Here is a 27,910-nt window from a genome sequence, read left to right as displayed (position 1 = left end):
GGAAGAATGTTTGGTTTTTTTTTTTTTGTGTTTTTTTCAGATAATAGCATACTGTAGGTACAGGAGCAGTGCACACATTTTCAGTACAAAAGAGCACTTTGGTGTGTGTGTGTGATAATGGGGAGGAAGGAAGTTTCTGACATGACTCTGAGACTGCAGGGGCATATTAGAGAGTTTGTTCTCTCCTGTCAACCACATCATTAACATAAAAAAATAAATAAAAACACTGCAGTAACAGAAAGAAGCTCTCACACAAATGGAGCTAAAATCTCAGAGGAAACGGGGGGCATTTGGGGTCAGCAAGAAGTAATGTCAATACTTCTGAGCATATCCCCAGTAGCTAATGTATGAATTACGTGTCTGGTCTGTTCTGCTTATTTTAGCAAAGACTCTATTTTTGAGTCTGTCCTGATGTCACTGAAAACATCACTCATCTCTCAATTCCTACTTCTGCGCAGCTTTGCAGGGTGCCGCTGTCAACGGTGACGTGGTGGGGTTCCTGCAGCATGCAGCTGTGGATGTGAGTCACGGGGAAATAAATAAATGATAAGGACCTGAGCTTCAGAGCCATTAAAGCTGCAACATTATATAAGCATATAGTCTTTCTTTTTCTTTATTTAATGGATCAGCATGTGGTCGATCCCCTAACCAAAATGCATTTTGTGTTTTGCAAAAACATAATGAGTCATGTTAGCTGTTGCAATGCGAATTATATTTTCTTTTGTAAAAGGGAAGATCATGAACAGAGTACTGTATTAATGTTACTTACAGAAACGCTTTCTGAAGTGACCCCTCATACAATGTCTAAAAGCAAAGATATGTTAAAATCAACATTTTGAGTCAACACTAAAGGAAAAACCATAAGTTCACTTAGGACTGCTGATTAGCTAAAGCTCTGGAAATCAAGAAAAGGTAAATGGCAGCTTATGTGTCCCAGGTGAGAAGGAGGGCGAAAGGTAATCATAATTAAGCTTCCAGAAATCAGTGAGGACACAGATGTCTTCCTCATTATGAATATTCTGGTCATTAGTGAGGAGCAGAAGGCAGCTGTTAGAGGTTCATGGCACCAAGCCTCACTCACAGAAAAAGCAGTCTGTCTGAAGCCCAGCAGCAATGTGAAGATTATTAGTCATCGACGTGTGCATCACAGCTCAAGTATGTGAGATACTGTAAAGCTCTTAAGATGTTAGAATGGATGTTTTTTGGGGGAAGAAGTGGAACTGAACGTTGTTTGTGTTGAAGTGTTCGGTATATCGGTATATTAAAAAAACTGTAAATATTTTCCAGATAATATCTTACAACTTTCTGTATTGCAATGATGGTATAAAAGCTGGTTATTTAACATTTTCTTTATAATCTTTCACATAGGACTTTTTACATAGGTCAAACATCTTAAAAAAAAAAAAAAAAAAAAAAAACACAGCAGTTTTGTGTACTGTAGTGCTTGTGGTGGTCCACATTCTCATACTTCTATAAAGTATACTGTAAACTATAATGTAGAAGACCAATTGCATTTCTTGTGCGGTCCATTATTAGCCCATTACTATTGAATTAGCATTTCAATTTCCAGTCTAAGTGGGACTAACTATACTAATGAACGGCTTGCAGATATATGACAAATTTATGACTGGCTTTGTTGCAGCACCATATCCTAAGGACACCATCCAGACACAGCCTTGCTAGCCAGACGGACTAAACCCGCATCAGTCTGCCAAGACAACAGGTCCTGTGCTTGTAGCAAGAGTAGATTACAGTATTGTGCATAATTTTGTCAGTACTGAACCTAAATTGTGTTTGTCAGAGTTTGCTGACTTCTAGTGTCACCTCTCTTTCCTCACCTCTCTTCTCCACTCGAGAAGTAGACTGAACGGGACAGTTGCACTTTTGATTAAGTTGCACTTAGACACTTGGTGTTGATAAGTCATATCAATCTCTTTTAATGGACTCTAAATGGTCTTCCGGCTTGGCAATAGGCACTGCAGGACTGTATTTGTTCTCATGTTCATGTCATTAGATATGAAAGAATGATAGAAAGAGGCAGGTGTGCTCTGGTGTGTCAGTAAGCAAAATTAGAAGACCCTTCAGGAAGGTTAAGGTTAGAAGGGATATGCATGGAACTAGCTACTGGGCATGCACACATCAATAAAGCGTAATTTCTGTCACACTGTACAACAATAAATTATATAGAGAGAGAGAGAGAGAGAGAGATGAGCTTAAGAAGCACAATTCATTATACCACTGTTTTCACATTTGATGCATGATTCATATTATTGATACTTATTTGGCCTTTCTCCATTCCTGCATTATATTGACTTAAATGGATATTGGTGATATTCTGCTGTATTAGACAAATGGAGGCTGAAGCATCTTGACTTCCTGTAAGATGGATGGGCTATGATTCGAATTTAATCACAATATCAGAGTCCTGAAGAACAAGCACAGGGACCAGCGTCCAAACTTTGATTCAGGCCTTTATTGCATCTTATTCCGATAATAGTAAACTATGTGTTCTTAGTGGAAGAGAAAAAAAATAATCAGCTAGAATAGAAATATTAAACCACAACTTTTCCTCCACATATGTATTGTCTGTCATATTATTCTGTGATGGAAATGACAGCCATGGACATTGCATTGTAAACATTTATTTATTTATTTTTAGAATAAAATGGCTGATTACTTTGTTTTGCTAAGGCTCACGGCTAACATTTTGTGTATCATAAATGCTCTTTTATGAATAATGTGAAAAAATTACAACTTGACTGGACATGATGTACAATAAAATAAAAAAATATTTATTTCGGTTTTTCTTTCGTTCAATCAGATAATGTCTCATTTTCACCCTAAGCTTATTCTTCACTGACACTGTTGTCTACTTCGTAAACAAGTACATTAAATAAATAAAAAAATCAACCCTCAGGACATAAAATATGGAAGTAATGTTTGTTGGGAAGACAAATGGGAAGACAAACTGCATTGTCTGCTTATCATTTACACATGCAGCAGCCAGTGACTCATTTTCTGTCTCTCTCACTCCCTTATAATGTTTCGACAGAGAAATTCAAACCAGTACAAAACAGTAAAACTTGCTAGAGAGAGCTGCTATCACACTTGTAAGCATTGTTTTACAGGAATTTAATGAAGTCATATATTGTTTTCAAAAGCTGCACAAAATTTAGGTTCACCTCATTTGAATACATTTGTTCAAAAGCTTGAGCTAAATGACTCTCTCCCCCCATCTTTCTCTCCCTTTCACACTTGTACGTCCTGTATTCCTCCAATACGTTCCCTAGTGTGATCATTAATGCAAAATCAAGAAGTGAAGTGCGAGGAAGGTTACCATAAGAACTGATTGGCAGGCCATGATTTGGACTGTATTCATTTGCAGAACGTTGCTTGGTTTCGTTAGAGGCTAATATCGGTTGGGATGAGTCTACTGCTCGGCCAGAAAGAGATGGTTGCTGGGCGGACATGCATGCTGTGTGGGAGTGCTTCATGCTGCCTTGAGACCACCAATATACAATATGTTTTCTCAGTTAAATCATTTACTTCCCAAAAAAAAGAAAAAAGAAAAAGAGCTTTTCTTTTGTACTAGATGTAAAAAATGTCAGCAGACAATGAGTTATGAGCATCGGGACCTGCCCACACCGAAGTAAGAAAGATCTAAAGTGATCCAAACATGTAAAGAAGAGCCCAGAATGATTCAGGTTTTTGTTGATTGCCTCCCACTGCTGTCATGTGCCTGTCTTCTTAACAATCACTCCTCTAAACATCCACAGCCTCCTTTGACGGACTCGAGGGCCTCATCTGTTTCTGCTGACAAAGGGAGGGTGGAAATGGTTCAGAGAGTGGAATTATTCTCATTAGAGGATCTCATTTACTACGAAATGGGCAAATCAGAACGGAAGACGTATATTAATATTAAGGATTCTGAAGGGCTAAAAACAGCATCTGTTTGACAGAGACAGAAGAGCAGGCTGTTAATCACACATGGGGCTTGTATCGCCTCTAGACTCTTCAAAAGGACCACTAGTACCCCTCTACCTGCAATTTTATATATTCATGCAGTTATTCACACTTTAAAACATTGGCAACGTTCACACAGACCATATAGAGTCTCAGTTTATCCTGCTTGTACAAAATCTGTGTGAGCGGGCAACCAAAGCCAATTTTTAATGCTTGAAACCACAGTGACAAATTTTGGTACTATGGTTACAGATGTTGTGTCTTAAGTTAAAATTGTTATTCTAAACCAGGGGTAGGCAACATCAGTTAGCAGAACTCTGCAGGACAGTGACACTCCAGGACTGGCTTCGCCTATCCCTGTTCTAATCTATTGTGTGCGATATTGTGTATCGTTTTTTTTTTTTTTTTTGCTGTGTGAATAGCCATAGATTTTTTTGCAGTATATCCTTTAGACACAAATTGTTCATTCATTATTGATGGCTTCCCTATCCCAATCTATCATTTGATATTTCAAAATGTATCTTCATTGAATATTCCTCCTAGGGGTTATGGGTTGGCAGAAGCATTGTGGTTTCTTTCCTAAGAGCTCTGCAATGTTTGCACAGGATCAAGGCATCTGAATTTAAGTCGATCTTGTTGTGTGACCACAATGGGTTGAATTATTGAAGAAGTTTGGTTCTCAATTAGTGCATGAAAGGGTGAAGAGTTGGCGTGGAGCTGATGTGTTCCTGTGTTTGACTGAAACCATCAGGTCCTGCAGCTTGAGCTCATGCTCATCTCATGATGTGACAAGAGAACCACAGGACAAGTTCTCTCTCTCTCTCTCTCTCTCTCTCTCTCTCTCTCTCTGCCTCCCTCCCTCCTTCACTTTTAGTGTTCTTTTATTTGCACAAAAATTTTAAAGTACAATATACAAAGAATATATAAAAAAACACCAACGTTCACAATAAAAACACTTACAGGATAAAAAATGAGGTCACAATAAAATAATATAAAACAAGGAAAAAAGTTACTAGTGAAAAATAAAATATAATGCATTTGGGATAAAATGTATTATTGAGTATGGATTTCACCCATAGTATTGTTTTATTTAAAATATGTAATATATATATAAAATATATATATATTAAAATATATAAAAGCATTTTCAACTTTGCATCACAAGAATAAATTACATTTTAAAATGTATAAAAGATTATACTTAAATTGTTCATTTTAAATAATATTAACATTTTACTTTACTGTATTTCTGATTAAGTAAATTCAGTCTTGATGAGCATAAGCCGCTGATAAACTTAGACTTTTAAATGGTAGTGCAGACATGAGATACGATTAAATGAAAGTGTGTGGCTGTTTAAGTATATGCTGTTTAAGTGCTTGTGAGTACTCGGCTCTTTTAGAGTAATGAATGGTGTTGTAGGTCTCCTTTAGGAATGTACCGGTTGTGTGTGTAAGAGAGTGTTTAGTGTATGCATTAGTGTTTATGTGCTTGAGATAAGTGCCTGCGCTCACTGTAAAAGAAAGTGATTGGCGAAGCAACAGCAAGCCCCCTGCTGTCTCTCGGCAGGGGGGATTGTAAAGGTGAGATTCTCGGGTGCGGCAGTACAATGTCGGACCCCTGGTGCGGGTAATCACCATGAGGCCAAGAGCATGCCACAATGCCACAAAGACCCCATAACACACACATTACTCTTTTGTGCTGTTAACTGCACAACCGGCCCCCTCCGGGGGTCCTAAGAGCCCCAGTGGGGGTCCGATTAAGGAATTAAGCACAGGGGGAAGCTAGTAGTGTTGACTAACACTAAGTGGAGGCCCATCTTCAGTCAGAAAGGAGTGACTGAGGACGAGAGGTGGAGGTATACAGACAGAGCTCTGTGTGCATATGTTTGTGACCTCCAGGGACAGACTTTCTCTCTCATGCTGTTAGGAGTTCACTGCCCTCCTCCAGGGAGTCTGCAACATGATGTCGAGACCCAATAAATAAAAAATCTCACCGCTGAGCCATGAGCACACAGGGGTTTCATGCAAAATTACATGGAGCAAATAAACAGCAATTACTGTGCAAAAAAATGCAAGTCCAGCAATAAGCAAAACGTGTCGATTCTGTTAAGGTCATATGATGTCAGGAACTAGCTAAAGTATTCAGTCATTCAAAATAAAAGCAGATCAGCAAAAAAACAACAACATTGTTACTGTAATGTGCACTCTTAAAAACAGGGATTTTTCATTGGTATCTGTGGTTACATTGAGATTCTTTAACATCCATGGAATATAGGTGACCATATGTCCTTATTTTTCTATCCTAGCTGGGATTTTTAAAATGAACATAATGGCATCAAGTAGTTTGGCATCAGGCATTGTACTGTACGTAAATGACCAATCTTGACGAGCGAAAAGGTGGAATCTTCAGAGAACGGACAAAGCGATGCAAATACATGTACTAATACACATCGATTCTTAAAATGCTCTTCTCACTAAGGAAAAGTTGTTTTTATAAGAACTATTCACTGATTCACTGAATTCATCATGAATGGTTAATGGCAGAGAAGCTGTTGTGGCAGCAGTATGTTGATGAATAGAGGAAGTGGGAGAGAGAACACACTGAAAGAGAGGCCTTACTGCTGAGGTCACACACAACATCCAGAAGATGAGCACTGCCGTCACCTTACATGCCCTGTCCTGCATAGCACTACACTTACCACCGTCTTATGGTCAGAGCACAGGAATGAGAGGAAGATGGAAAGACGATATGAATACAAATGCACAGACACTGTTTCTATGCACTACACATACTAATACCACTGAAAATATGCTGATGAGACACATATACTGTGAAAAACAAGGGGATTTCGGTGAGCCAGGCATTCAATTTGAAGTTAACTTTGACAGCACATTTGATTAAATATCCTCATTTCAATGCAGTATGGGATGCGGCTATTAGCATATTAATGACTCCTGTGCATTGTATGAAGGAGAGAAAGAGTGAAAATTGGAGAAAATGTGATGCTGATACGGAGACATGCTCCTGTGGTTCTTATACTCATTATTAGTGTTGCTCTTCCCTAATATTTTCTAATCTTTGCCTTTGCCTTTGTACTTAGCTGAACCGTGAATGCATTTGATGTAAACCAAATATGCAATTATTTGTCATGCCAATATTAAAAACTGAGAGCTTGACATTGGACAAAGCAGAAATGGATCTTTACCTTTAAAAGAAATTGAATAACCTTTACATATTAGCTATTTTACACAATGAATTTGTTTTATTGATTTAATAGGGCCCTATGATTTCTGCGATGCACAACCCATCAAAATAAAGGATACGTTTTACTTGAAGGCATTGTGCCAGAAATATATTAGAATTGTTCATTAGAATAGAGTAGAATATTAGAATAGAGTTCATTAGAATGTACATACTACTACTAGTAGTAGTACTACTACAAATAAAATGATTAAAGCCAAATTTTTAAAGGAACAATCTCACAATAATTCTTTCATGTTTGAATTTTATGTATGAAAGTCTCACTAATTATAAATTAGTAACAAATAATTCCCCATAACATTTCCTGTACCTTCAATGTATAAACAAAGCACTGAGCAGTTAATAGAAATCTATATTCTGATACAATTAGGTGTGATTTGCATTGACCATGGATTTTATGGTTGCTCATTCTCCACTTTAATCAAAGTCTTACAATGGATGGTACACTAACCCCTGCTGGGTTACTGTAACATTTATTTTAAATAGAAACAGAATAAGAACTTTTTTAATTGAATTAGTTTTACATAACAAAGATCTAGTGATTCCGAAAAAGGGTTGTTAAACGGTACCGGGGGTCAAAGAAATTAATAAAAATGAAGCTGTCCTGGACTGTCAAAGTAAACATGTAAACTTAATATAACTTAATATTTTAATAAAATATGTTTAATATACTTTGATATTATTATTTTATTCTGCTTTTTTAAGAAAAACTTGAGAAACAAGAGGATTTTCTATTGGCTTATTTTCTAATGTACTTACAGTTTTTACACACACACACACACACACAAACACACACACACACACACACACACACACACACACACACACACACATATTTGTATGTATATATATGTATGTATGTATATGTATGTATATATATATATATATATATACAATATACTACAATAATGTTAATCTCAGATACTCTTGTCAAATGCTGTGAATTCATTAATTACACTGTGCACTGCTGCCCTGAAGGATGTAGAGAGGTTAGATCTGTCTCTAACAGATGGTGAGGCTCTTCTGTTTAGAATACTAATGTCGGTACGTCTTACAAAACCAACTCTGTCATACAAGAGTAATCACTGTGCGTGCACGAACCGGTCTTGCTTTACAGGGACCCATATTAGGGAACAGGATTCTTCTTTCGTTCTTAATTAACAGAGCTGTAAGACGACTGAAATCTCCTGAGACTTTTTAATTGGGTAAAGCAGTGATGTCTGAATGTACTTTGCCAAGAAAATGACCAGGTCACAAAAACAAACAAGGTTGTTTCATGAGCAGGTATTTGAGGGCTCTGTTTGCCCTATCACTGCCCACCTACTTAACATTTTCTTTGCATTTGTAGCAGTTGTATTCATGTTATTGTAAAAAAAAAATTATTTGTGTGTACTACAAGCAGAATAAACACACAGACACACACGTCCACACACATATAAATGCACAAAATTCTATTATGAATTCAAAAGTACTTTATTGCACACTTTTATTTGTACTGCTGTATGAACAACCCATTATAATCAGTGATGCTGTCTACACTGGATATGGCATGGTGCAACACAAATCATACATGCTGTCATTTGATGCGATCCTAGACACCGGATGCGACCGTTGTTCGCCATAACAGCTAAAGTCTACAATTACTGGATGTGTCACGCCGCATCACTGATTATAAACCAGTACTGATTAACGTTCTACACCTCCCAATGACCAATGGTTTATCTGTATCTGTATTCAGAGCCAGTGAACAATGAATTTTCAAAATAATAATAATAAGTATAAAAGCTGTTAACGTGCAACAAAAATGTGCACTAAAATAATTTTTATAAAGTTAATGCATGATAAAATAATTGTCTGCGTTAATTAATTAATGCATTAACGAGATTATAATGCATTAACTTGCCCAGCCCTAATATATATATATATATATATATATATATTGCCAGATGTAATTTATATGCTTCAGATGGGAGGGTGTTTGTACATCAGAGTTGTTTTCAGATCCATTTCTTGGAAATCTTGGAATGTCCATCTGGCTAGAGAAGAGGCAGCGTGTGGTTCTCTCCTGACAGAAGAAACCGTGACGCACAGTGGCACCATGGCAACAAGAGGCTCACCCCCTGCCTGACACCCATCCTCCTGCACACTCCTGTTTGTGCTCAGCCATAGAGGTTACTCACACAGGAATAATTAATGTGATGAACTTATTTGTACTTCCAACATTTAGATCTCAAAGAGCAGCTTTTTATGTGTCCTTATACCCAGAAAGACAGGGCCAAAAGAGCTTTTATATCCTGTTGTGGGGGAATAACAGGTATACTAGTGTAAAGTGTAACATACAGAACCTCAGACCTAAAACATATAATGTATACTGTGTGTAAGAAGATAGAAAGAACGTGTCAATGTAGCAGCTCTGGCTCAACTAATGGCTTGAGTCTGGGGTGGGATTGTCTGTTTGACTGACTAATGGCAGATCAGAGTTTGGGAAACCTGTTGAAATTATTTAGCTGTTTTCTTTACTGCAGCAGAAATCACACACTTTCCCAGTGTTTGAAATGTGTTCTTTCAGTTCTTATTGAAGTTACAATCTGTCTACACCACCACCACGGGTACTCTCACAGCCACTTCTTTTTCACGTCTTGTCATGTTGCTCATTAAATGGCTGAAAAAATCTTCTCACACTCTCGTTCTTCTGGAAGCACAAGTCTTCTCTATCTGCAACAGGAGCAGCTCAAGTGTTTCTACCTCTCTGTTTTCCTCTAGCTGTCTCATCAGATGCTTATATCATTTGAATGCTCTAAGCTCTACATTTGACACTTTTTTTTTTAATCTCAATATGTGACTAAACAGAACCGATTCAAATTTTAGACCATCCTTGAAAACTGCAGAATAATGTATCAAAATAAATTTGAAAGAAATGCATAAACTAGTAACAGGCACAATGCATTTATACTCTGTGTATAGAGAGAAAAACAATTGACTCAACCATGATTCAACCTTGTACTGCTAAATGAACAGATAAACATGAATGTCTGCAAAGATCCTGCTCTTTATATTCTGTATAATATACCTCATTTATATACTTATCATCCCTTAATGAAATTCAGTAGTGATTATGAGTCTGGATTGATCAAGAGCAGCATTCATTTATCCCCAGTTATATATTACTCCCCGTATCTTTATATCATCAGTGTGAGACCTTCACGCCAGCCTTTGTTGATTTGTCATTCAAGTAGTATGACATTAATGTCAACAGAAAAAAAATGTCCTCAGATAGAGCTTTTTTCCTGTAGTAAATTACATGTGTAAATGTCAGCTATGTGAATCACAATGTTTCATCAGTGATTTAGACTGACCTTACATAAATGCATCTTTAAAAAGGAGAGTAAAAGAGAGTCAGTTCATCCCATTGGTGAGTTCTTTGATTATCTGTGACATTTCTTAGTGTCTATATCGGTGAATCCATCAGTGAGCCCATAAGCAAAACCTTAAAATGCATTAGTAAACTTTTCAAACTGGACAACCTCACTGGGGAAGATGAATCTATCCAATGTTTAATTTACCATGAGCACCAAGATGCTTCCTAACATGCCAATGAGTTTATCAGAGAACCACTTTGAAAAGCTGATGGTACAGCCAGAGGGATCACTGGACTCATTACTGGAGTTATTGATCTGCTTGTAGTGAATGTTACATCAGGAAACTCGCTCATCAGCAAACTCACACATCCTCTCATCTATGAGCTCATTACCTAATCAATAAAACCATATTTGGTAACACTTTAGAATACTGTTTCTTACTTACTACATAACTAATTAGGAATTATTGAAGAACTAACAGGTGATTATTCATTAACACCTAACTCACTACTGTTAACTACTAAGAAAGATGTGTTAACTAATCAGTATGTAATATAATTTTATGATTGTGTTAAGTAACAGTTAGCTAATCAGTAACTAATATATTCTGTGATACCTCCTGAATAACTACTATTAATTATCTACTAGTTAAGGTTCAAGAAAAATAACTATGAAATAACTACTTCTGAACAGTTATACGAGAAAAAAAACTATAATAATCAGGCTGTGTCCCACAAATCAAGTACTTGAGTAAAAGTACAGATACCCCAATAAAATATTACTCCAGTAAAATTATAAGTAGGCTTGTTAATTTTCAAAATTACTTGAGTAAAAGGACAAGTAATAAACAGATGAGAGTATTTTACAAAGTTTATGATTACTTTTATAGGTTGTTCTTAGTCAAAATGATGTAGTTTATTATTTACTAGGTTCACTTTAGAATTCTGTAAGTTCTGCAAAATTATCTGATAATTATTTATTAATTACTAATGGGTTCCCTATGTTTTCACTTTAGAATACTGTTTCAGATTCTAAGTAATTCTTCAGGAATTATTTGATAATTAATTATTAATTACTAATCGGTTCCCTATGTTTTCACTTTAGAATACTGTTTCAGATTCTAAGTAATTCTTCAGGAATTATTTGATAATTAATTATTAATTACTAATGGGTTCCCTATGTTTTCACTTTAGAATACTGTTTCAGATTCTAATTAATTCTTCAGGAATTATTTGATAATTCTTTATTAATTACTAATCGGTTCCCTATGTTTTCACTTTAGAATACTGTTTCAGATTCTAAGTAATTCTTGAGGAATTATCTAATAATTCAGCCTGATCTCACAATCAAAACGTACATATTTAGACGTAAATTAAAACTGTCCAATACGTATGTGCCTTTACGTATTTACAGTGTTATTTACGTATTATCCGGACGTAATTACAGGTTCGATACATAACTAAATTTACATAAAAACAACCTAAAATACGTACAGATAGAACGTGTTCTCTGACCAGTCAGTTATCCATAGAAAAATGCGTAACCCCACCCGAACCTAAACCTACCCAATTTATACAGAATGTTAAAAGAATAAAACATAATAAAACACAATTTTATTAAAAATATAACATTAAAACGTTATTTTGAGCCACTACCGTTAATTCTACACCTACTCCTAAACCTACCAATAACCATTTCTTAAAATTACATAACGTTACTTTTATAAATAAACAAATAACAGACAAACAAACGTAACATTAATAATTTATTTTTTGCAAAAAGATCAAAAGTGGTACCAAAAGTAGTTCAAATGATAATGAGTTCCAGTCGCAGTCCTCTCTGGAGGTAATAGTTTTTATAAGGTACAGAGCAGAATTTAATTTATTAATCCGTGAAATTATGAATCTGTCTTCTCTCCGTGAAGGCGCACTGGCGCAGTACTGATTTCAAATGTCTATCAACTGAAACACGGCATGTCGCAATCTGTGACGAATTAGGTGAGAACCAATGAGAGTTATTGATATCAGTGCCGTAAACCGTGTCGTAACGTTTCTCGAGGGTGGCGCACTGGCGCTATTTTCACATTCAAATCATATAACGAGCGCGGGCTTTGGGATGGTTGCTAGGGTGTTGCTATGCGGTTGCTATTATTATTCTTCCTTTTCTGAGACTAAAACTTCTGACTCTAACTCCTCCTAGAGCTTTAACTCTACAGACTCCAAACTCGGCCCAGCTCTTCAGACTGATCTCCCCGGGTGTGCTATATCTTTTCTAACTGATCGGACTTACGGTTTTCATAAAAATGAAGATTAAAAATCATAAAAACTCCCATAGACTTACATTGAAAAGCCTCTGCTCATCTGAACATTCCGTCAAACTCCAACTGTCAAAAATTCAAATCTAAACACACTGAAGCCCATTAAACTCATAGTCTATGTACTATGTACATATTCTATGTACTATTACTAACCCATTCAAACTCATTCAAACTCATCTATCATATCATATCTATCTATCTATCTATCTATCTATCTATCTATCTATAATCTGACTGTTTCTAATCTATCTATCTATCTATCTATCTATAATCTGACTGTTTCTAATCTATCTATCTATCTATCTATCTATCTATCTATCTATCTATCTATCTATCTATAATCTGACTGTTTCTAATCTATCTATCTATCTATCTAACTACAATCTATCTGTTTCTAATCTATCTATCTATCTATCTATCTATCTATCTATCTATCTAAAAAATCTATCTATCTACAATCTGACTGTTTCTAATCTATCTATCTATCTATCTATCTATCTATCTATCTATCTATCTATCTATCTATCTATAATCTGACTGTTTCTAATCTATCTATCTATCTATCTATCTATCTATCTATCTATCTATCTATCTATCTATCTATCTATCTATCTATCTATCTATCTATCTATCTATCTAAAAAATCTATCTATCTACAATCTATCTGTTTCTAATCTATCTATCTATCTATCTATCTATCTATCTATCTATCTATCTATCTATCTATCTATCTATCTATCTATCTATCTTATCTATCTATCTATCTATCTATAATCTGACTGTTTTTAATCTATCTATCTATCTATCTATCTTCATAGCAACACTCTAGCAGCTATCCAAACTAACGTAGAAACCACCCAGGGTATCCTAGCAACCTCATTACAAAACCCTAGCAACCGCATAGCAACACCCTAGCAACCATCCCAGATACCCTAGCAACCGCATAGCAACACCTTAGCAACCTCTCCGGGTACCCTAGCAACCGCATAGCAACACCTTAGCAACCACTCCGGGTACCCTAGCAACTGCATAGCAATTATCAAACTTTTTAACTTAACTTAAAATTAAATTTTAAACTCTTTAAACTGGCCAGGCTTTCTCAAGCCAACTTAAAGTTTGTCTTGACGAACTTTTTTATCTATAACTTTCATAGTTATTTTTCTAGAACCCTAAGTAGTAGACAATCAATAGTAGTTATTCAGGAGGTATGACAGAATACATTAGATATTGATTAGCTAACTGTTACTTAACATAATCATAAAATTATATTACATACTGATTAATTAACACATCTTCCTTAGTAGTTAACAGTAGTGAGTTAAGTGTTAATGAATAATCACCTGTTAGTTCTTCAATAATTCCTAATTAGTTATGTAGTAAGTAAGAAACAGTATTCTAAAGTGTTACCCCATATTTATTAGCAAACTAATTGATAAACTTGGTGGAGAGGCATTCACTATTAAAAATAAAAGGTCCCAAATTATTATTATTATTTTTTTTCTCATTTAAGATCAATTTGGGCTCCCCAAAGAACTTTCGGTGAATAGTTATTTTACTGTGCTGAAAATTCTTTACCTTTTTGACTATCACATGGAAAAAAAACTCAAGCCTTGTGACAATAGCATAATGACAACTTTATAACCATTATCTGAAGGCATGTTAAAAGGTTATTTGCCAATAAGGAACCTTTATATTTAAGAGTGTTGATTAAAGCAGCTGAAGAACTAAAGAAGCTGAAGAGGGGAAAGGTATATTTGGGAGTGAGAGACAAGGTGTGTAAATTCTTCATGGTCAGTGTGGCTGTTTCCTTGCAGTACCATGGAAGTGTCAGAAATAGGAATGCAGTTTTGATGCAGAGAGCCTCATGAATAGTGCATAACTGGTGGAGAGAGAGGAGAGGCCTGTCTGCTTCTTATGCAATCACATCCCTCCCACTGCAGCAGCACACGCAGTCCGGGATTCCCTACTGCACCTGCTCACAAACAGGGAAGAGATAGGCGAGGCGGAGGAAAAAAGGACGGGTAGAATCATGAGGGTTACAGACATACAGAGAAAACGTAGGGATATTATAAATCACTAAGCATGAAGGTGTTATATAACAGCAAATTCATATGTAGGTTAAACTATAATATGCAGGTCATTTTTTAAAGAATTACATTGTATACTTTTCTCAGGGCAAAGCACAGGAGTCAAAGTGCAAATGATTAGTGCTGGATTATGCATTCAGAGCGGATTGTGCTTTCTGCCCTGGATTATGTCTATGAATTAAACATGTAGACATATAAACTATCTCCATATGATACAACATTTGATCATCACATCAAGAGCTTCACATCATGTTCACATCAGTGAACTCAGCGCTGTACAGTACATATGTATGTGTTCTTCTGAGCCTAAAGAGCTATTATATGAGCACATAAACAGCTCTTGCATAACATCTCAGTCGCACATGTGCTTCAGATGTCCCTAATCAGTCTCATATGCTCCAGCACTCTCAGAGATCAAACCACTATCTCCAGAGGTTACTGCAATTATCAAACCACACGTATGAAGTCACATACAAAGTTCTTTAGGTAAGGCATGACCGAAGAAGTGTGCTGTGGGCTTCAACATAACAGGTTATTATGTAGAATGTCATATTATAATTTACCTTGACATAGTTCATGTTCATTTGACTTCAGCCCATCCAGCAGCAAACATACTTTATCTTTAGGATCAATATTAGGGTTGAGTCAGAAAGTTGACATTTTATGATAAGAGATGATGTAGTGAAATGTAATTGGAGAATGATGTAAAAATGTAAGTGGGATGATGACTTCAATACACTCATATCATTCGAATTGAATCATTTTCCACACATATGATGCATAAAGAGTTTTAACAAATAGATGAAACTAAGAGAAATGGCACTTATAAAGAAAGCTATAGATGTAATTCTTATTCCAATTGCTGTCCATGGTGCTGAAACTGAATGATGAAAGATAATTCATTATTTCAATGTTCTTAGCTTCAAGAAACTGCTTTAAATAATTTTACAGTGATGTGGGCATTGTCTTGCATGAAAATTGCAAGCTGATTGGGAAATGCTGGCAGGGAAGGAAGGAACTGCATTGTTGCTGATGGAGGTTCTGATAAACATTTGCTTTCACTCTGCCATGTAGCAGTATAAGAGGCCCAAATACTGCTGCACAAAACATCCCCCTAACCATACCACATCCTCCTCCACCTTTTACTGACTTCTTTACACATTCAGGGTTCAGTCTTTCCCCAGTTTGAGACAAACGTAATGTTTCCCATCTGACCCAAATAAATCAAATTTGGACCAGTTCTTCTCTCTCCACACAGCATGCTCCTCAGCAAATGTGAGTCTAGCCCTTGATTATTTATGTTGATGAAAAGTTTGGTCACTGCATCAGCAGAAGGAATCAACCCTATATCAGCTGATATGTTTGTTTGTTTTCATCTAGTTAATCTTTTAATTATTTAATTAAATTTAAATAGTCGTGGCCTAATGGTTAGAGAGTCAGACTCCCAATCGAAGGGTTGTGAGTTCGAGTCTCGGGTCGGCAGGAATTGTAGGTGGGGGGAGTGCATGTACAGTTATCTCTAATACCACGACTTAGGTGCCCTTGAGCAATGCATTGAACCCCCAACTGCTCCCCGGGTGCCGCAGCATAAATGGCTGCCCACTGCTCTGTGCGCGCGTGCGTGCGTGTGTGTGTGTGCACTTTGGATGGGTTAAATGCAGAGCACAAATTCTGAGTATGGGTCACCATACTTGGCTGAATGTCACGTCACTTTCATTTAATATAAATTCTCAGAATAAACTAAAATATTTGAACATCATACTGTACATTATAGTATTGTGATGCCTAAATTCAGTTGTAACATTTATGATTGGTTTTGTTTTTTAGTGTTGCAAACCTTTTACATTCTAAAAAGCATTTACATTGAGAATTTGCTGTCATTTGCTGTTTTCACACTTTGTTCATAAGACTTGTTCAAATGTCTCTAAGTTGCGTTGGTGTATAAAGTCTCTATAGTGAGTTACTCGTATCCCCGGGGGTTTGTCTTCATAATGCTGGATGTCCAGTTGGCTTCAACCTGCAGTGCTACAGAACTTTGTTCCTGAAGTTCATGAAGTTTATGAAGAGTGTGCTGGCTAATGAACAAGAAGAAAGGGCCACAAAGAAGAAATAATGGGAGTGCATAAAGCAGCAGGATAAGAGCTGAAACATATCATACCTGCTGCTGTGGAACAGACTCCTCGTTAGTTCATATCTGCTTACTGTGCTAATAACACACAGGGCACTTGATTGCTGTATATACAGTACATACTACGCTGCAAATATTTCTACCATTGTTAGCGATCCTTATATTCCCTCACGTTCACACACATACACATTACATTTACATTTAAAAGTGATAAACATTTTACAGGAATTTACTAATAATAAATTCTACAAGTTAATTTAGGAATCACACTATAATGTTCAGTATAGGATTTCTTTATTTTTATTTTGAGATTGGCTAAAGATTATATTTACAGTGTTTTTAAGGATAAACTTTTAACTGACCAATAAATAATGGCCGATAAAATGAATGTACATTTACACTATGATTCAAGTTTGGTATTAGTAAGAACACATTAGTAAGAGCACAATAAAAAGTGACAGTAAAGACAATTATGAAAACAATAATGGTTTTCACAAATATTAAGCAGCATAACTGTTTTCAACATTGATAATAATAAATGTTTCTAGAGCAGCAAATCATCATATTAGAATGATTTCTGCAGGTGTGTGAGACTGAGGACTGGAGTAATGATGCTGAAATATTTAAAAGATATTAAGTATAGTGAACTAATATTTCACAATATTACAGTTTTTTTTTATGTATTTTTGAGTAAATCAATTGTGCGCTTACGCTTTGAGCATAAGAAACTTCTTTCAAAATCATATAAAAGAAAACGTTCTAAAACCAAACTTTTAAATGGCTATACACAGTACTGAGGTCTTAATATAAACATAATATTATAAAGGAGGGGAGTATCGATATCCATATTGTGAACTGTATGGATCTACCGTGCTGTGTACTGCTCTATAATATGAGTTTCTAATATAAACACACTACATTATTCTAGGGAACTACGTCTTGGTCACAATGCTGTCTATCACCATATTGATTTATATGGATTATATGATTTATATTTATGGAATTGCTCCACAAGGTAGAAGGCATGCAAGAGTCGTGACTGCAGGCAATTAAAGCTTTTCGAGGCATGATTTATCTTGGTCCAGAGGAAGTGACTACAGTTGGTCCAGAGGAAGTGATTACAGTTGGCTATATCACTGGCTCCACTACTTGCCAGCACCAGCCAGGAAACCATCAAAAACAACATTCGACCCCCAGTGCAGTGCTAGTTGTTACCTTACAACACAGTCCTCTTTTAAGTGCCATTTTACTTTTGTTCACACTGGAAACAATGTAAGAGTTTTTTGATTCCCAGTGTTTTTTTTTTCCTCTGGTATCAATCCGATTGCTCTGTTGCTTCAGTATTTGAATTTGTTGGCACAATAGGACTATTTAATATCCCAATTCCAGAAGTAAGTAGATTAAAATAAGATGTAAGACGCCATTAGAACAAACTCAATTGGCAAAGAGAAAGACAAGAGTGGCTGCCCGGTGAATGGCCTCGAAGAGATCGAAGTCAACAAATAAAGCACAAAAACACATTTTAAAAGTATCTTAATATAAACATTTTATTCAGTGCATTGTATGTACACAACAAATACAAAACAACTTGAAGGTACGTGGCAGAGTGCCAGTCAGTACATACATGTTGTTTGTCAGTTTTATCCTGGTAGTTTGGAACATATGATCCAGGGGGGAGTTAATACACACAGCCTACATCATGCAGCTCTATTCCTCACCACCCTGCAGTCTCCCATGCAACAGATACTGTATGTTCATCTAAAAGAAGAAACCCCGAAAGAAACAGAAGAGAGAAGAACCCCCGTGTAGCATAAATGACGTTATGTTGCTGGAGGGAAAGGATATATACTGTATGTACTGCAGGCCACAAATTTTTTTTCTTTATTGTACACAACCTGATTTGTACATGCCCTGTACAAGAATTTTCATTTTTTTTTTTTTTTCACAAATTAGACATACCCTAAAAAAATTCAACCAACTTAAGTTCCACAGTATAATTTTTTGTTTGCTCATTTAAATAGAAAATTGTCACCACCATAAATTACTTATACACAAAACGCAGTCCAGGTGGGAGTCCCGCCATGTCTCGAAAATCACTGGCAACGGTGACCAGCATTGACCAAAGGAGAGTTGACATGTGCGGGCAAAAACACAAGCACACAGACTAAAGGAACTTAGAAAACAGACAACAGGACGCAATAAGAGACAAAAGGAGTGACATCACACAGCCCTCATAAACCACACATCCATCTCCTCAAATACTGAACCTCTCACTTATCAGAAAAAAACCTGTTCATCGCTTACTTTCTTGGGTATATATTTAGCGGTGTGGTCTGACGGCTCAAGGGGAAACTCTCACAGTTCTGTCTTTGGTGCGCTAGATCTCCAGTCACTGTTTAAACCTCAAAAAACACTGATTTGGGGAAGAAACAAGAGGAAGAGAAAGTAAGAAAAGCTCACGGCTAATTCAACCAATCAGCAAGCCATGGCCTCTTGCTTCTGAGAGGCACAGCTTCACTCATAATGTGAGCAGAACGCAGGCTTTATATTCCCATGCTAGAGAGACAAGCCCTCTAAGCGAGTGCACAAGAACGCAGAAGCCCCCCACGCAACGGGATGGGCGTTTCTCTATCGCTTCACACATTTAGGAAGCATGGAGGACAGGGGTGCCTTCCTTCCACCGCACCCGTGCAGCTAAAACCCTCACTGACTGCCCTGAACTCTTAACAAATGCATTATTTGATCAGGACCTGCAATGCTAGGAAATGAACCTTGATGATTGAAGTTCAACTGCTGAGAGGGACTTAAACGCAACGTCCCATTGTAAGAAAGGCTACAATTCCTGTGTTTCACATGGAAAAGGCTATTATAGTGGTGATCAGAAAAAAAAAGCTAAACATAAAAAACGAGCTAATTATAAAGAAGTCCAAATCAAATGTTACTGTAGTTTGTGAGTGGTTATGTTATGTTTCATGTTGTCCTGAACCGCTGAGAGCTTTTTGGAGAGAAGTCTGTGTGAAGTCGCAAGCATTCAGAGGTTTTGGTGAAGGCGAAAGGTAGCGGGCCAGGAAAACCGGGCTACGTTGACTCGTTCTGACTCACAGCTTTGCCCCCGTTCAGCACAGCGGAAGCACTCCGGCTCTTAGTGGGTGTGCCGCTGCCAGAACGTGAGAACTCGGTCAGGTCGTGCAGAGAGGGTTCCCTGTACATGGCCACTGAAAAACAGCAAACAAATAAAGAACGTGTGGTTAGTAAAAACATCCCAACATTTTATGCTAGATGGGCACAGAGAAAATGCTAATGGTATGCAAATGTGCTTGTTTGCTTCATGAATGCCCCTGATTAAATATGAACAGGCTGAACATTTTCAGTCAGTTTTAGTAAACAGAATGTATCACGTATCACGGAAAAACAACAACAACAACAACAACAACATATGTTCTTGTATTGTGTTTATATTTACCCATTTGCAATTTATATATATATATATATATATATATATATATATATATATATATATATATATATATATATATATATATAAATCAATAAATGTTAAGGAACAAAACTCATCTATTCAACAGCAAAATCTGAAATCAGCACTCTATACAGTAGCTATTAAGAAATGTGAGATACTCCGTTTACAGTTTGACTAAATTATACACTACTGTTTTAAGATTTTACTGTTAAGATTTTTTTTTTAAAGAAATCAATACTTTTATTAAGCAATACTGCATTAAATTGTTCAAAAGTGACAGTAACAGACTGAAGGATCATTTAACTGTAAAAACAGGAATAATGGCTGCTGAAAATTGTTAAAATGTTAGACAGTCCCACTAAGTTATAGCAGGGCATAGCAGGCTGTGAAAAGTGATTATTGGAGAATGTGAGTCAAGCAGAAAAGCTTCTGAGAGGCACCTGGTCACTCCGTGTCTTAACCTTTCAACAGAAACATTTGTTTTAGAGAGCTAATATCTATGTCCTGCTTTTTAGTAAACGCGACTCCTGTTCTCTGACACAAAAATCAGACCCAAGCACTTCACACAGTACTTTCACATCATCACTCCAGAAATCTACAAGGCAACCAATATGCTAAACTTCATCTGTCCGATTGTCTTAACGTTGGATGTGCAGTGCAGGGAGCATCACAAAGACTTCCTTTAACCTCACACAAAGCTTCTTCTGCCTGCAACATGCAATCGATACAGCACTTAAGAAGAAAGCTCTACAAATCGATAGTTGACATATTGGTTGTGCAAACGAGTGTCAAGCTTCTCACCAGAAGGATGCAGGAGTTTCAGAGACCGGTGGCCAGGTCATTATAAGAGCACTCTGTAGAGCCTTCTCTATGGGTTTGTCATATACACCAGCTAGTCATTAAAGTCAAACCATCTGGAACAATGTGCTTCAAAGTGTGACCGAGTCAATATGGCAATGCATAATTGAAGTGTTATACACTTTTAAATGTAAAAAAAAAAATCTTATTATAGTAATTGAACATAAATGAGGCCTCAAGCTTAGGGATTATGGATGCAGATACGTCAGATGTATGGTATCCTGTTCTTTGGCAATGGTAATGATCATGCAGGCTGACTTTATGTGTGTGTGTGTGCGTGTGTGTGTGTGTGTGTGCGCGTGCACTGAACAGAGACTATAGTGCTGTGTGCACTGAGAGCTGGCAGCCGAAGCCATGTTCACAGCGAGGAGACAGATCCTTAATTGGTCCTTTGGAAGAATACTGCTGGAGAATATTTATAAGGCGGCAAGCAAAATTCCAGTTCCCAGTTTTCAAATTACATAACTCTCCTCGACAACAACTAAACTCATAACTGAGACAATCATTGCTGTTCTACATGAAAGATTATGGTAACACTTTGCAATAAAGTTGCAAGTTGCAAGGAAGAAAATTCTGATCTTGAATAGGTGTATTATCTATTGTTATTTCACTCTTTACGGTATACATCTCACTCAATGGCCGTGCAATGGCCTCTAAAATCAGCTCTAGTAAAGCATCTCCGCAGTGAATTCAGTGTGGAGCCAGTAGTATCAGACTGTCCTTCCAAGCTAATGCATTACTCCTGCTGTCTCTTACATCACCATTATCCTCTCACCACACTACAAGCCTCTTCAGAATAAGGAAATGCAAGGGCTTAGACGTTTTCACTAAGAACAAATGTTTCTCAGCTGTTAAGCCTCTATTTGTAATTATAATCAAATAAAAGACCTTGTTCATTGACCTTGTTCATTATTGATTTCTTGTTAATAGCTGAATTGTGACATTATCAGACATTATGTTCAAAAACTCATTTGTGCAGCGTGAGTCATCTGATAAATTACTGCTTTACATAAAAAAACAAAACAGCTCATAGTTCGGAGAACCGTCTCTTCTTCATTAAGAGAAAAATCCCAATTATGCATCCACTAAATGACGAACAAGGCATTAAAAGGCAATCTAAAAGCAATTCAATTAAATGTTTACCTTGAAATTGGCACATCTTGGATGCTCAGAAATAAACTTGCTATTTATATGTAGAGCCTCTTAATGTTTTAAAATGTAAGCTTTCATTCATCCTTTTTCCAAAGCAACAAAAATAACAACTAAAAACTTCTGGAGGGTTAGGACTTGTGCTTTGAACGCACTCCCTCTGTGTTTACTGACAAAAACGTATGCAGCCATCAGATGAAAGCTACCAGGAACTTTCGCACTTGCACAAAGCTCTGTTGTGTTCTGCTCTGAGATGGCTGCCTTGGCCTGGATGGAAGGGGTACAGTGCTGTTTGCTGTCAAAAGCTGCTTTATCATTCCAGAGCCTTCTGCCGCAGACGACACTTTAAACTGTCTGATTGTGCTGGAGTCTGCAGCGCTCCTTACGGACGCCACTATCCACAGCTCATCACCTCAGCAAAGAGCCTAAGACCAGTGTTTGCCTCAGGTGTGTGGAGAGAACAGCATGCCACACTAAACACAGGTGGAGGGACAGTAAAAGGGCAGATAGTGTGCTCACAGGTTTGGAGCCTGTAGTTTAGAGCATTCAGTGACACATATAATGGATTTTCATTTTGACAATGAAAAAGAGATACAATACACAATAAAAATACGTTTTGTGTTTTATTTCCCACCCAGTAGATGAATCATCAGGGTTCCCACATAATAACAAATTACTTTTCCAGTCATTCGTGGTTACGAGAGGCTTTTTAAGAATAATTTTACAGAGACTGCACTATTTTTTAGTTGATTAAATATTGTTGAGCTGAATAGTGATGTTCAAAAATCATTTTATGGAGTAACTTGCATTGTGGAGCTTGTGCACGATGTGCATTTGTGGTTAAAAAGTACTTATTTTTTTAAATGACAGATCGTTTTGCTAGATAAGACCCCTATTCCTGGTTTTGTGTAGAGCTGGGATTGTGTAGAGCCCTTTGAAGGTGCAATGAAAATGCAGTTTGGACCTTCAACTAACTGGCCACCATTGAAGTCCATTATATGCAGAAAATTCTTGGAATGTTTTCCTCAAAAACCTAAATTTCTTTGTGACTGAAGAAAGAAAGAGATAAACATCTTGAATGCCATGGGGGTGAGTAAATTATCAAGAAATTTGTATTCTGCAAGTAAACTAATCCTTTAACTGCATCAACAGCAATAAGACTGACTACATAGTGTGTTGAGGTAATGACTTACCTTTCAAAGGCTTGGGAAGGAAGTGTGCAGCGGGCTTATTCTTTTTCACATGGTTGCCCTTCATGATCTCTCCTTCCTTGTTCAGGCCTAGGTACCAGCCCCTGCCCGACTGCTGCTGTCTATAGATCATGGAGGAGTACGTCACGTAATAGTTCTCAAACACTGATTCCTTAAACTTGCACTCTGGTGTGAAGTGTTCCTGAAAGGCAAAGGAGGGAAGACAAAAAGATGCAAGATGAGATTAGAAATTTAAAATCCTTACGTGACACAATTGATATTAAGAAATAATATGATGATAAACAAATACACAGACAAACACAATTGTAAAATAATTGTATTTCTCAGCTTCGTATGCAGTGACAATTATAACTAAGCCATTTTAAGCCATTCTAAGCCAAACTATACAAACATAAAAACTGTTCAGACACAAAACATTACTAAAACATTACATTTAAAATAAAACAGAAAATATACACTACCGGTCACTATCCAAACAATGTTTTTTACAGGAGTTTCTTATGCTCATCAAGGCTGCATTTATTTGATCAAAAATACAGGAAAACATTTAATATTGTGAAATATTATTATGATGTAAAATAACATTTCTCTATTTTAAAATACATTCAAATCTAATTTATTTCTGTGATGCAATGCTGAATTTTCAGCATCATTACTCCAATTTTCAGTATCACATGATCCTTCAGAAATCATTCTAATATGCACATTTATCTTCAGTGCTGGAAACTGTTGTGGTGCTTACATTTTTTTTTTTTTTTTTGGAACATATGATACTTTTTTCAGGATTGTTTAATGAATAAAATGTTAAAAAGAAGAGCATTTATTTAAAAATAGAATATTTTCTAACAATATACTGTACTGTACACTACAAAAGTTTGGGGTCAGTAAATGTATATTATTTTATTTTTTTATTATTATTAAAACTTTTATTCAGCAAGGATGTGTTAAATTGTTAACAAGTGATAGCAAAGATGTATAATGTTAGAAAAGATTTATATTTTGAATAAATGCTGTTCTTCTTAACATTTTTTTCATCAAAGAATCCTGAAAAAAGTATTGAAGTTTCCAAAAGATATATGGCAGCTCAACTGTTGCAGACACTGATAATTCTAATAATAAATCAGCATATTAGAATGATTTCGTAAGGATCATGTGACACTTTATACTGGAATAATAGCTGGTAGGAATTCAGCTTTGCATCACAGAAATTAAATTATATTTTTTTAATGTAATAACATTTTGCAAGATTACTGTTTTTTTTCCTTCGGTATTTATGAGCAAATTAATGCAGCCTTGATGAGCATACATGTCTTATTTAAAAAAAAAAAAAAAACATTACAAGGCTGGAATTTTTGAAAGGCAGTGTATATTAAAAATATTAATAAAAACTACAGTAGTATCTCGATATTAAAACAACACTGTGGAAATTATTTTGCAATTGCACTTTAAATTATTGAAAAAAGAACTGTTAATTAAAAGTATTTTGGTCCCAGTGTAACAAATAGTATTTTTGTCCCTCTTCCATTCTCCTAACATCACTACTTTCCCTTTTATCTGATGTTTTTCCCACTAATAATCCTCACTGTTCCCTGCTTGGTCTGTTGTACGCTCTCTCTCATTAGCACTTGCAACAGCAATCTATGTTGTAGGGTTGCATAAACATGCTAATGGAGTTTGGGATTGGTTGCTCTTCAGCTCGTTCTATGGATCCGGTCGTATTGAATATGTGCGAGTACACCGCGTACACTTCATTGAGTCATTATAACCGCTCGCCTCCCCCTACGCTGGATCTTGTATTGACTATGTGCTTCGTTTAGGATATTGCGAACGCTGTAAGAGGGTGAAAAGATCAGAGGAAGTGCATGGAGCAACAGCAAATTACATTATTCTGCACGTTATCTGGCTAACTAATTGCTTTTCAAGAGGTGTCTTAATCATTTACCTGTCCAATAAAGCATTCTAAATAAATCAATGGCCACAATTTCACACCCACTGCTCATGGATCCTCACTTCCTGTTTATATGTCAGCTAGTCCAGGTTGGTTAATGCTGGTGAACCAATGCAAAAATTAACTTGCTGATCACCTGGCTAAAACGTAATGCATTTCCTGTATCACTATGAAGAAGTACTTGTACAGTCCTTGTAAAAATATATATTTTAGACTCATATTGATAATATTTTACAAATATTGGATTTATTATGCTTGATTTTTCAAATCCATGTACTTGTATCATTTCCATCTCCTTAAATGCAGAAGCGAAGTAAATTCAAAGCGAAAGTCATTAGAAGAGGTTAGATTAATCTCCACGAGCCTTTGGGCTGCTATTGCAGTAACTGAACGGCTCTGTTAAAATGGATTACAGAGCCTCAGGGTCTTGTGGCTGTAATCTTTACTGTTTGAGTATGGCAAATGATGTGGAAATATTACAGAGAGAGCTGTAAATCAAATTATGTTTTTCATCAGAGCCAAGGGAAGAAAGAAACTGTAAATAATCTTTGTGTCGCTCTGCAAACATCACTAGAGGAAGGTGTCCAGTGTTTCAGCTCTGAGAGCTATGTGTTACTGGATTTCATCTCGCTTCTTGCATGAATTACATAAGTGTGTTTGCACATGAATATTGTGTTCAATATCAATTGTCAATCAAGCGTAAGCTAACCAGACACAAGACGTTAAAATCTCTTTCATCTACAAAATTATAAACGCAACACTTTTGTTTTTGCTTCCATTTTTCATGAGTTGAGTTCATGAGACTTTTTCTATGTACACAAAAGGCCTATTTTGTGTACATACTGTAGAAGTTGGGCTGCTTAATATTTTTGTGGAAAAAGTGATATTTTTTCAGAATTTGATGAATATGTTCAAAGGAACAGCATTTATATGAAAAATTGAAATATTTTTTTAACAAGAAAATCATACATTTTAGAGTAACCTTCGATCATTTAAATAAATCCTTGCTGAACAAAAGTATGCATTTCTTTCAAAAAGAAAAAATAAATCTACTGACCCCAAACTTTTGAACAATATTGTACATTGCGAATCGCTGCTCAGTGTTACCAAGATGGTGGCCACAGACTGCCTAAAATGAATTTGTAATAAACAGAGATATACAGCTATTGTAGCAGCAATGCTAAGAATGTCCCTTCATCATGTATCTATAAAGGTCCTCAACTCTCACTCTCATCACAGGATGCTATGTTTCCCAGCCGGCCCTGTGCCATCAGGAGAGCTCCAATGTTCAGCGAACAGACTGGAGTCGTCCTTCTGGTCCGGGTGACTCACACAGACACTGAGCTCCCACACACACTGACAGGAACACTCCTGATGTCACAGACCAGCCGTGACATCGCACCTCCTCTGGGACAGGCTGTCAGCTCAGTGCTGAGATACGTCCCGTAAACATCCTCAGTTAGAGAAAGTGGTTGGGAAGTTTGGACGTTGAAAGGATTTGCACTCTGAGGGTCAGCGGTCAGCATGATGAGAAAGTTTGATCTGTGATTATGTGTGAGATTCTACGAGTGGACACAAAGGGACGGATCTGGGATCGATACTTCACCTGAGATAAACATCACTGAGACGTTAGATGTATCTCTGGTCAGCTATCAGCGCTGTGGCAAAGTCACTCTGTTGGGTTCACTCAGGGTGAGAACTTAAAGAAAGGCAGCATTTCATCTCAGTCAGAAGAAACACTCCTCAGACATCCTGTACTTCTTCAGTAGGGTTGGGAATCGTTAGAAATTTTCAGTGTCAATAAATTACTGCTATGTTTTGTGCCTCATTTACAGCTCTTCTGTTAATAATTCTGTTAATGTCTGAGCTGAAGGCCATAATAATTACAACCAAATGAAGCACAAAAACATTATGTAGAGTTGCTCTCAATAATGTCTGAATTGCACCCTATCTTATCAGGAACAATTTATCATAATTATCATAATAACATACTGTACACAAAAACAAAACACTGAAGTGTTGAGAATATAAGGGCAGGAAACAGGGATGATTGTAAATGGTACATGCTAACCACTGAATCCATAAATACAAAAACATAACACTTCTAAATGCCTCCCAGCAAGGGTCTGAATAAATAAAAGTCCTACAAT

General features: G+C 36.5%; 1 protein-coding gene across 8 annotated transcripts in view; it reads right to left on the bottom strand.

Annotated features, from left to right (window-relative positions):
* Positions 1–18,634: 18,634 nt before the first annotated feature.
* Positions 18,635–27,910, bottom strand: part of LOC113057777 (fibroblast growth factor 13) — a 115,738-nt gene continuing 106,462 nt past the window's right edge. For all 8 annotated transcript variants that reach the window (XM_026225296.1, XM_026225297.1, XM_026225293.1 and 5 more), the window contains 2 exons: positions 23,795–23,993; positions 18,635–20,331 (listed from right to left, as the gene is read on the bottom strand). In XM_026225296.1, coding sequence (XP_026081081.1) covers positions 20,195–20,331; positions 23,795–23,993 — 336 coding nt within the window. In that variant the 3' untranslated portion in view covers positions 18,635–20,194. The remainder of the gene's footprint in view (positions 20,332–23,794; positions 23,994–27,910) is intronic.

The sequence above is a fragment of the Carassius auratus genome, chromosome 39 (genome assembly GCF_003368295.1).
Source record: "Carassius auratus strain Wakin chromosome 39, ASM336829v1, whole genome shotgun sequence".
Taxonomy (NCBI): domain Eukaryota; kingdom Metazoa; phylum Chordata; class Actinopteri; order Cypriniformes; family Cyprinidae; genus Carassius; species Carassius auratus.
This window is presented reverse-complemented; position numbering and strand designations above follow the sequence as displayed.